At 48.6% G+C, this 12,005-nt stretch overlaps 1 protein-coding gene across 2 annotated transcripts in view; it reads left to right on the top strand.

Annotated features, from left to right (window-relative positions):
* Positions 1-12,005, top strand: part of LOC105031430 (anti-Muellerian hormone type-2 receptor) — a 48,238-nt gene that overhangs the window by 10,114 nt on the left and 26,119 nt on the right. For both annotated transcript variants that reach the window (XM_020045106.3, XM_020045107.3), the window contains exon 5: positions 1,994-2,095. In XM_020045106.3, coding sequence (XP_019900665.3) covers positions 1,994-2,095 — 102 coding nt within the window. The remainder of the gene's footprint in view (positions 1-1,993; positions 2,096-12,005) is intronic.

Below are 12,005 nucleotides of genomic sequence, written 5' to 3'. Positions count from 1 at the left end.
TTACCATTTCTCCCTCAACTTGGGCTACTCTCTGTTTTGTTGTTTAACCTTGGACACAAGTGTGATGTCCCCGTCCTCCCACTTTGGTTTTATCAAACCAAATAGTATTTTTCCTAGTTCTCTCATGATCTTCTATGTGCCAATTCACAAAACGCAGACATGTTATATGTCATAACCTCAAAGGCCTGAATGATGGAGTGCTGCAGAGATGGTTGTCCTTCTGACAGGTTTTCATATCTGCAAAGAAACTCTGAAGCTCTGTAGAGTGACACTTGTGTTCGTGGTCAAGGCCCTTCTTGCCTGATTACTTTGTTTTGCCGGACATAGGCTCCATCATCTACTTGATAATTTTGAAGCCTACGATGCACCTGGGAACAATGAATTTTTTAACGTTTTGTTTTTACAGTCTTCCATGACTGAGCTGGGAGACACTGAACATGTTTCATGAACATCCCTGGGGCATCAAAAAAGCATCCGTTACTGGAGAGTGGGAAAAAAATTAAGATTTATTTTTAAAAACTCACATCAAATCTTGACTAGAGTTTGGCAAAAGGTATGTATGCAGGTGGGATATTCTCAGATGTGGGAAAATATTTTATGGTCTGATGGCTGAGCATTATGTTTGGTGCAAGCCTAACACCACCCAGCAGACCTTTTTCTAGTTGTCAGTTTGTTTAGGTAATCTGAAGAGACTTCACCCCATGCTTCCTGAAGAACCACCCACATGGCATGGCATTGCAAAATGGAGTGAAAGCCTTCCTCAAGATGCCTTTTACCCTGTAGAAAACTCCCACTTTACCACCACCAAAGCACACCCACACCATCACATTGCCTCCACCATGCTTGACAGATGGCATCAAGAACTCATCCAGTGTCTTTTCATTTGGTCTGCATCTCATGAATGTTCTTCTTTGTGATCTGAACACCTCAAACATAGAGGTGTTCATGACACTTTCTTCCAAACTTCCTCTGTCCAGTGTCTGTGTTCTTTTTCCCATCTTAATACTTTTTTTATTGACCAGTCTGAGCTGTCTTTTTTTTCCAATTCTACCTACAAAACCAGCACCCTGGAGTCACCTCTTCACTGTTGAAATTGAGACTGGTGTTTTGCGGGTACTATTTAACAAAGCTGTCAGTTGAAGACCTCTGAGGCGTCTGTGTCTTCAAACTAAACACTCTAATGTATTTGTCCTTAGTTGTACACTCCATCAGTTGTACACTCCCACAGTTGGGCATTGGGGCCTCCCACTCCTCTTTCTTTTCTGGTTCGAGTCAGATTGCGCTATTCTGTGAAAGGAATACCCACAATTGCTGAAGATATTCAACTAGTTTTACTGCATCTTTAATCAGTAGAACAGTTTACAGCTATGCTATTATAATTGCAAAAGGGGTTTCTAATGATCACATAACCTTTTATAACTATAAACATGGATTAGCAAACACAATGTGCCATTGGAACACAGGACTAATGGTTGCTGATAATGGATCTCTGTTCGCCTATGTAGATATTCCATAAAAAATCTGCTGTTTCCAGCTACAATAGTCATTTACAACATTAACAATTTCTATACTGCATTTCTGATCAATCTGACATTATTTTAATGGACAAAAATATACTTTTCATTCAAGAACAAGGACATTTCTGAGTGATCCCAAAATGTTGAATCGTAGACCAATAAAATGTTTTTTGAATAATCCTACATTTACATATATTTTACAAAAAGCATGGTCTATCATACACAGTAAGTCAATTTACAGAAAGACACAAAACTGTATTCAAACATTAGAAGGCAACAAGCATATATTTTGGGTTTTGTTTAGCTACTTCATTTGATAAGCTCATGAAGCTTTTTTTTAAGGTATATCTTTCATGAATCAATGGATACATTAAATTCATTCAGAATTCCAAAGCAGATTGCTTCTTTACTCTTAACTAGTTTACTTCAACAACATGTGAAGTACTTTATTTGGTGACTCCATTGTGTCTCTACAGACATGGTGAAAGCCGATGTAGTCACCATTGCTATCGGCGCCATACTGGTCCTGTGCAGCCTAGTTGTGGTGATCATTTGCAGGCATCTCTTCAGAGTTAACGGTAGGTGCATGTTTACACAAATGCTATAGTCATTACCTTCTAAATCACCTTCATTCCCTTCAATTTCAACTTTTACTTTAATTATTTAATTCTATGATTTAATTATATTTTGTTCACAATTGTTTGAATACATTTTCAACTGAAGTATTGACACCATGCCTTCCACAATTATTTAACCATTTTATTCAATAGAAATTACATATCCACAATTATTTATACCCTTCTAAATAATGAATTAGTAAAGGTGAGCATAAGCATGAGAAATAGTCCTCTGAAGACATTCTGCATGGATGAATGACATCAGATCCTTTCTAATTGTTCTCACACCCCATTAAACATTGTAAAAGACTCTGCTGTTATCTTTGCAAGATAAGGGTGCACAAAGAACTAAATGCAAGTTTGCCAATAATTTTGACACATGTTTTGGGAAATTCTTGAATTATTTTACTTTGAACAATTGTAGCTCGTTTAAAGGTAGAAGTTGCATAGACTTTCATATTTTGAGTGTTAGATCAAGTCAATGAACATCAATTACATTGTTCTCATCTTTACTAAGAGTGCCGATAATTCTGGATATGTAATTGTAGACATTGGGGATATTTCAGAAAGCAGGTTTAATGAACACCTACAGTTAGTTGACTCACCGTTGATGCAAACTCATGGTTTATGTGTTCAAAGAGCCAGTTCAGCGTTTGTCTGTGTCAGTTACTATGGCAACATACTCAGTTAAGCTAACCTGCTCGCTAGCAGGTTTTATTCAACTAACCCTGAGTTTGTCCTACGTTTTAACTGAAATCTGCCATCTGAATGTGTCAGACATGGCATGTCCTTTTCTCGAAAAGCCAGTTGATATTCAAGCACAAATACTCTGCAGGAAACTCAGTCGGGGGAAGGGAAACAGAGATTTTGGGAGCAGGAATTCTTTCCACAACATTAATGTGCAAGTAGGCCAACAAAATATTTTATTGCTACAAGAAAATCAGTGTGTCAATTGGTGTCTAAGACATGGGTGGGCATCACTGAGCAAAAACTGGCAAAAGGACAAATGTACAGACACTGCTCAATCTATCAATCTGTCGAGTTAGGAAGCATAAGTGATTATTAATCAGTGTCACCTGTTTTGGTGCAAATGAAAGTGACAACAGGTGCACTGGAGAGGCAATGTCACGGCTTCGGGGTTTGGGAACAAGGAGGAGCAGGAGAAGGCGTGGTAGAAGGATATGTAATGGTATCCAGGAGAAATATACAATATATATAGTACGAAGCGTCGCACAGCTCTTTGTCACAGTCGGAGACAATCACACACAAAGACAGGGGGAGCAGAGGGAACATATATACCGGGGGGAAACAGCGATGATGAGGAACAGGTGCACTAAACGGGACACAGGTGGAATGAATGATGAGACGGTGGTGTCAGAAGGCCGGTGACGTCGACCGCTGGGGCCCGCCCTCTGCAGGGGGAGGTGAACCAGCAGAGGTCGCAGTTGTCACAGTACCCCCCCCCCCCCCCCCCCCCCCCCCCCCCCCCCGACGCGCGGCCCAGCCGCGCGACGACGCCGGCCTCGGGGCCGACCCGGGGGGGCGCGGAGCAGGGCGGTCCGGCCGACGCCGATGGAAGTCGCGGACAAGGACGGGAGCCAGGACGTCCTTCACCGGAACCCAGCTCCGCTCCTCCGGGCCGTACCCCTCCCACTCCACGAGGTACTGGAGGCCCCCCGCCCGGCGCCTCGAGTCAATGATGGAGCGGACAGAGTACGCCGGGGCCCCCTCGATGTCCAGAGGGGGAGGGGGCACCTCCCGCACCTCACACCCCTGGAGGGGACCATCCACCACCGGCCTGAGGAGAGACACATGAAACGAGGGGTTAATACGGTAGTCGGGGGGAAGGCGTAACCGATATGTTACCTCGTTGACTCTCCTCAGGACTTTAAAAGGCCCCACAAACCGCGGGGCCAGCTTCCGGCAGGGCAGGCGGAGGGGCAGGTCCCTGGACGAGAGCCAGACCCGGTCGCCCGGCCGATACACCGGGGCCTCCCCGCGGTGGCGGTCTGCATTGGTCTTTTGACGGCGGACAGCGAGCCGGAGGCAGGATTGTACTGCCTCCCATGTGCCCGCTGCCCGCCGGAACCAGTCGTCCACCGCAGGGGTACCGGTCTGGCTCGGCGTCCACGGCGCCAGGACCGGCTGGTAGCCCAGGACGCACTGGAAAGGCGTCACGCCCGTGGAGGAGTGGTGCAGAGAATTCAGTGCGTATTCTGCCCACGGCAGAAACTCTGCCCACTCCCCCGGCCGGTCCTGGCAGTAGGACCGGAGGAACCTACCCACTTCTTGATTGACCCGTTCCACCTGCCCGTTGGACTGGGGATGGTAGCCCGAGGTCAGGCTGACCGAGATCCCCAGGTGCTGCATAAATGCCTTCCACACCCTAGACGTGAATTGGGGACCCCGGTCAGACACAATGTCCTCGGGCACCCCATAGTGCCGGAAGACGTGTGTGAACAGGGCCTCCGCGGTCTGCAGGGCAGTAGGAAGGCCGGGCAGAGGCAAGAGGCGGCAGGACTTCGAGAACCGATCCACAACGACCAGGATGGTGGTATGGCCCTGGGAAGGGGGGAGATCTGTCAAGAAATCAACAGAAATGTGGGACCATGGTCGTTGTGGAATGGGCAAGGGGTGCAACTTGCCCACAGGTAGGTGCCGGGGTGCCTTACTCTGGGCACACACCGAGCAGGAAGAGACGTATACCCTCACGTCCTTGGCTAAAGTGGGCCACCAGTACTTACCGGCCAGGGCACGCACTGTTGGCCCGATGCCAGGATGACCGGAGGAGGGAGATGTATGCGCCCAGTAGATGAGGCGGTCGCGGACAGACGCCGGCACATACGTACGGCCCTCAGGGCATGTGGGCGGAGAGGGCTCGTCGCGCTGCGCTCCGGCGATGTCCGCGTCCAGTTCCCATACCACCGGTGCCACGATGCATGACTCCGGGAGCACGGGAGCATCATCCACTGGCCTCTCCTCCGTGTCATGCTGGCGGGACAGCGCGTCAGCCCCGACGTTCTTACTCCCCGGCCTGTAGGTGAGAGTAAACACAAACCGGGTGAAGAACATAGCCCACCTTGCCTGGCGAGGGGTCAGCCTCCTCGCTGCCCGCATGTACTCCAGGTTCCGGTGGTCAGTCCAGACGAGGAAAGGGTGTTTAGCCCCCTCTAACCAGTGCCTCCACGCCGACAGAGCTCGAACCACGGCCAGCAGCTCACGATCACCAACGTCGTAGTTCCGCTCCGCCGCACTGAGCTTCTGGGAGAAGAAGGCACAGGGACGGAGCGTGTTACGACACCCCGTCCGTTGGGAGAGGATGGCACCGAGCCCACAATCGGACGCGTCCACCTCCACGATGAACTGGAGCGACGGGTCGGGATGGGCCAGGACCGGAGCGGTGGTGAAACGGTGTTTCAGTTCCACAAACGCCCGCTCCGCGTCCACGGTCCACCGCAACTGGGTCGCCCCCCCCTTCAGAAGGGAGGTGATCGGAGCCGCTACCTGGCTAAAACCCCGGATAAACCTCCTATAGTAATTAGAGAAGCCTAAGAAACGTTGCACGTCCTTAACCGTGGTTGGGGTCGGCCAATTACGCACGGCGTCAATGTGAGGCTCCTCCATAGCCACACCTGTGCTGGAAAAGCGATAACCCAGGAAGGACACAGACGACTGGAAAAACAGACACTTCTCGGCTTTCACGTACAGGTCATGCTCCAGCAGTCGAGCCAGCACTCTGCGCACTAACGAGACATGTTTGGCGCGGGTGGCTGTGAATATCAAGATGTCATCAATATACACTACCACTCCTTCGCACAACAAGTCCCGGAATACGTCGTTGACGAAGGACTGGAAGACTGAAGGAGCATTCATCAACCCGTACGGCATCACTAAATACTCGTAATGGCCAGACGTGGTACTAAAAGCGGTTTTCCACTCGTCTCCTTCCCGGATACGCACCAGGTTATAGGCACTCCTGAGGTCTAATTTAGTGAAAAAGCGGGCCCCGTGCATCCTCTCCACCTCCGCAGAGATCAAAGGGAGAGGGTAGCGGAACGGAATGGTGATCTTGTTCAGCGCCCGGTAATCGATGCACGGGCGCAAACCACCGTCCTTCTTTTTCACAAAAAAGAAACTCGAGGAGACCTGTGACTTGGAGGGCCTGATGTAGCCCTGTTCCAACGCTTCCGTAACGTAGGCGTTCATAGTCTCCGTTTCGGTGCGGGACAGTGGATACACGTGACCCTTCGGGAGTGCGGCTCCGTCAACGAGGTCTATCGCACAATCCCCCAGCCGGTGTGGTGGCAACACAGCAGCCTTGGCTTTGGAGAAAACCGTAGCCAAGTCCCTGTATTCGGGGGGAATGGGCACGGCGGGCGCACTGTCTGGACTTTCCACCGAGGTCGAGCCAACGGAAACACCCAAACACCTACCCTGGCACTTCCGCGACCACCCCGACAGACGTCGACTAGACCAGGAGATGAAGGGGTCGTGTAGGGACAACCAGGGGAAACCTAAAACGACCGGGAACGTGGGAGAGTCGATGATGTGGAATGTAATGGTTTCGCTGTGTCGGCTGTCGGTAATCAGGAGGAGGGGAACAGTGCAACTCGTGACCAGACCTGACCCTAGTGGCCGGCTGTCTAAAGCTCTCACGGGCAGGGGGGTGTCGAGGTCCTGGAGGGGTATGTGCGACCGTAGGGCAAAAGACCTATCCATGAAATTCCCGGCTGCGCCTGAGTCTACCAGCGCCTTACACCGGGCAAGCAGCGGAAATCCGGGGAACCTAACAGGGACAGTGCACATAGAGAGGGAAGAGGTTAGTGGCGAATGTGCATGTGCTACCTGGGGTGATGCGGAAGTGCCCTGCCTGTCGCCTCTTGACTCAGGGAGGGAGGTGCGGTGTGGTGCAGTATTACGGCCTCGTTGCCCCCTGGAGGCACTCCGCACCTGCCCTCCCCGACGTCTGCCCGGCAGTGCAGCCGCCCCCAATTCCACGGGGACGGCGGTGACGGGTTGGCAGGGTGGAACGGGCGGGCCTCTACCGGGACGTCCTCGGGCAGCTAGCAGGTTGTCGAGACGGATGGAGATGTCCGCCAGTTGGTCAAAGGAGAGGGACACGTCTCGACAAGCCAGCTCCCTCCGGACGTCCTCGCGTAGGCTACACCGGTAGTGGTCGATCAGAGCCCGCTCGTTCCACCCCGATCCCGCTGCCAGGGTCCGGAACTCCAGAGCGAACTCCTGCGCCGATCTCGTCTCCTGCCGTAGGTGGAACAGTCGTTCACCCGCCTCTCTCCCTTCGTGCGGATGGTCAAACACGACTCGGAAGCGGCGGGTGAACTCAGCGTAGCTGCCCTGGGTGGGCTGCTCGAAGTTCCAAACGGCGGTGGCCCACTCCAGGGCTTTCCCGGACAGGCAGGAGACGAGTGAAGAGATCTTCTGGGCTTCGGTCGGCGCAGGATACATTGCCTGGAGCGCGATGTCCAGTTGCAGCAGGAAACCCTGGCAGCGGTCCGCCGCCCCGTCGTAGGCCCTGGGTAGCGGAATGGCCATCGCTCCCGTGCTGGGCGGCGTGGCTTGGGAAGGCGTAGAGACGGCCGGTGCTGCGGGGTTCCGCTGGCTCAGCTCTAGGCGCTGCACCGCTTTCAGTACGCTGTCCATTGCAGCGCCTAGGCTGGCCAGCATTGTTGAGTGTACTTGGACTGCCTCCGCAACACCGACCTCGCCTGTGGCTCCTTCAGGCTCCATATCCTTGTTGTAGTATAGGTGTGTGATTCTGTCACGGCTTCGGGGTTTGGGAACAAGGAGGAGCAGGAGAAGGCGTGGTAGAAGGATATTTAATGGTATCCAGGAGAAATATACAATATATATAGTACGAAGCGTCGCACAGCTCTTTGTCACAGTCGGAGACAATCACACACAAAGACAGGGGGAGCAGAGGGAACATATATACCGGGGGGAAACAGCGATGATGAGGAACAGGTGCACTAAACGGGACACAGGTGGAATGAATGATGAGACGGTGGTGTCAGAAGGCCGGTGACGTCGACCGCTGGGGCCCGCCCACTGCAGGGGGAGGTGAACCAGCAGAGGTCGCAGTTGTCACAGGCAACAGCAAAACAACCCCTAAAAAGGAAATGGTTTTACAGGTGGTGGCCACAGACAATTGCTCTCCTTATCCTTTCTGACTGATTCACAAATGCGTTTTGTGTTTTGCTAGTGTTCTTGTCACTACTAGTGGCATGAGGAGGTACCTGCAACTCATTCAGGTTGCACAGGAAGTCTTGCTCCTCCAGGATGGCACATCCATATGTGCCCAGATCATCACCAATCCAAATTTCATAGTGGGTGCAAGCCTCTCCAGGTCTCCGTCTAACCATTAGACAACCAGGTGTTGTCAGAGAAGATGACCTTATTCCATTCCTTGACGGTCCAATCCTTATGGTCTTTTGCAAACTTCAGCCTGGCTCTTCTTTGCTTCTCATTGATGAAGGGCTTTTTTTCGAGCTTTGCACGACTTCAGCCCTGCCCCTAGGAGCCTGTTTGGAACCGTCCTTGCCGTGCACTTCACCCCAGCTGCTGTTTGCCATTCTTCTTGATGTCATCCTACAGTTGTTGAGTGACATTCTAATGAGTTGACAGTCTTCTCGGTCAGTGGACAGTCGTTTTCGCCCTCTGCCAGTCTGTAGCTTTGTTCTTATGAACCCCTTTTTTTGAGATTTTGAAGATGGAAGCATTCTGCATATGCATTCATTAATTTTTCGAACTCCACTCAGGAGAAGTAGGGCGCTCAAGCCCTTTTTCTCCTGCTGCCATGGTGAATCATGTTATCTGCGTTCCATTGATGAGGGCTTTTTATTTCCTTATGCACGTGCTTTACTCAGGGTTACCTTAACTCAGAGTTGACTGAACTAATTGTTACCACCTGTTCTGAAACCGTCAACTCTGAGTTTGACAGCTCAGTCAGTCAACCCAGAGATGTGGTTCAAACTCAGGGTATGTTAACCCTGCTTTCTGAAATATCCCCTTTTATCATGCTATGAAACTGCTTCTCTTCAGTGGAGTCAAGGGCTCTTGTCAGGATATTTGGGACTATGACTAGCTCAAGATATCAACATATTGTGCCAATCCTTTGTAAACCCTGGTGCTGCCCTTTGCCAGAAAACCAAAGTTATAGAATTTCACTGTTCATTACAACCACGACCCAAAGCAAACAGGCAAATCAGCCAAGGAATGATTTACCAAATAAAAGAATATTCAGAAAATGCATGTGTGCTAAGTGGATAAAGACCTATCCAGACTCACTGCTGTAATCCAAGCAAAAGATGATTCTACAAAGTATTGTTTGTTCACACTTGTGCAACCAAGGAATTTACATAGTTTTTGGTTTAGATTATTTTTCATAGAAACAATCCATACATACAAAGGTGAAAAAGGTCAGACATATGTCTTGATTTAACCATTAACATAAACAAAAGCTGTATTTTTAATAATGGTGTGTAGACTTTTGATATCCACTTTAACAAGCTGGAATATTTTTATATTTCATATAATGTGAGCCCCCGTCCTAAATTCTTACACACTTAAATCTTTGATTCTCTTCCCAACAACCTTCAAGGACATCTGTAGGAGTTGCAGTCTTATCAAACTTTAAAGGTTGCTAAAGATAACATTTTCTTTTTATGTCTTGCATCTGTTAGTAGCAAGCTGTGATTCTTACAGAAAATAAAATATTAGATTTTTTTTCAGTTGCCAGGCAGGTATTTACCTTGCCGCTAGATAGAGTAAAAAGAAGGACTTCCAGACCGACACACATCAGCAGAAGAGACTGGAGTGCAGTCTGTTCCCGAAATATTGAGCAAAGAGAAGAGCTAATACTCTGCACCACTCTCCACTAAAGCAAAAACAATCAGGTTCGATGGTAACACTTCCACAACAGACATCAAATAACCCGTTCATAAACATCAAAAACTTAGCAAAATGTTTTATTAGGTATAAGACACAAACAAGGCACAGTAATGGTCTTGAGGTATGAGGCCTGCAATGTGATCAGAATTAACCCTGAATGCATTCACTACATTCAAAGTTATTACCCAAAATGATTCACAACCAACAAATTCCATCATTGTGGATACACATTATTTCCCATCATGAATCAATCAAATCCTAAACCTGCTACATCATAATAAATCAGAGTCACAGAGCTTCCAATCAAAATTGCTGAACAAGTCAACGCATGAGTATTCATTGAAAAATAATCTTGAGGGTTCCACTCATTAAACATTCATATACTGTATGTGTGGGGTTGTAATATTTATGCAGCTGGAACCCAACATCCCCAAAATGCAATTGAAAATGAAATATAAAAATATACTTCAAACAGGAAAGTATAATCCAAATGTGTGCTTACTGGACATGCTGAAATTGGACCTCCATTATAGCCAATAGAAAAAAGGCAGAGGGCTGAAAAACAGGTGGGGGTCCAACAGAGTTAGTAAAGATGTCCTCCGTCAAACAGGTGTGGGTCCATCACCCGCACTCACAGAGGCTGTAAAGATGCCCTCAGTCATAACAGGTGTGGGTCCACCACCCCCACCAACAGAGTTAGTAAAGATGCCCTCAGTCATAACAGGTGTGGGTCCACCACCCCCACCAACAGAGTTAGTAAAGATGCCCTCAGTCATAACAGGTGTGGGTCCACCACCCCCACCAACAGAGTTAGTAAAGTTGCCCTCAGTCAAAACAGGTGTGGGTCCACCATCCCCACTCACATAGGCTGTAAAGATGCCCTCAGTCAAAACAGTGGGCAAACTATTGCTGAAAGCATCTTTGAAGGAACCTATTCAGACCCAACCACACCCCAGGATACAAGGGCAAGAGGTTAGTCATTCAAATGAATTATATATGTACATTCATCCTTTTGCCAGTGTTACAGAAGCTTAATGATGCCCATCCCTTCGTCTTAGACACAAATTGGCACACTGATTTTCTTGAAGCAGTGCAATTCTATGTTGGCCTACCTGCACATTAATGCTGTGGAAACTTCCTGTTCACATAATCTCACATAATGTACTGAAGCAGCTGTGATAGAATATGAGTGCCATCTATGCAGCCAATCACACCTGGAAACTCTAAAATATGAACTGATTAGTGTTTCAAGTCTCAAAGCTTCATACTAAATAAACTGATTACTGCTTAGACTGATACCTGCAATTCTGTGGAATTCATCTTTGATGAGTCTTGTGGGTCTGTGTCTTAGGGACACCACTAAAGTGTACAGTAAATGTTTCAGTGCAAGAGTCACATCTCTGACAGCCCGACCAATGGTTGCCTTCGAAATATATTCAGTGTCACCGTTGTAATACAGAAAACTGCAACATAAAGAATTTGTTCCAAACTTAGAGTATGTCCACAATGTGTCATAGGGCTGAGAATGTTGTTCAGATAAATCTGGCCCAGATCCGTGGGGGTGGGGGGCAAAGCCAGACATTGCACCCCCAGATAGAATATGTGCTGCCTATCATTGATAAAAAAAAATGCCCCCGAGTCATTTCACCCTGAGATACATGATTGATTGTGCAGAAAAATGGTAACGCTGAAAATAGAAAATCATCAGGGAATGAAACAACATCCAAGCGGGATCACCCTTCCCCGACGGATTTCTCAGTATTTGTGCTTCACTATCAACTGGTTTTTCAAGAAAAGGACACGCCCTGTCTGACACGTTCAGATGGCAGGTTTTAGTTAAAGAGTAGGAAAAACTTGGGGTTAGTCGGATAAAACCTGCAAGCAAGCAGGTTAGCTTCACAGAGTATGTTTCCGTAGTAACTGATTTAGGGAAACTCTGAACTGGCTCTTTGAACCCATAAAC

Source organism: Esox lucius, chromosome 17, assembly GCF_011004845.1.
Source record: "Esox lucius isolate fEsoLuc1 chromosome 17, fEsoLuc1.pri, whole genome shotgun sequence".
NCBI lineage: Eukaryota > Metazoa > Chordata > Actinopteri > Esociformes > Esocidae > Esox > Esox lucius.
Note: the sequence above shows the minus strand (reverse complement) of the source record. Positions and strands in the feature narration are given on the sequence as shown.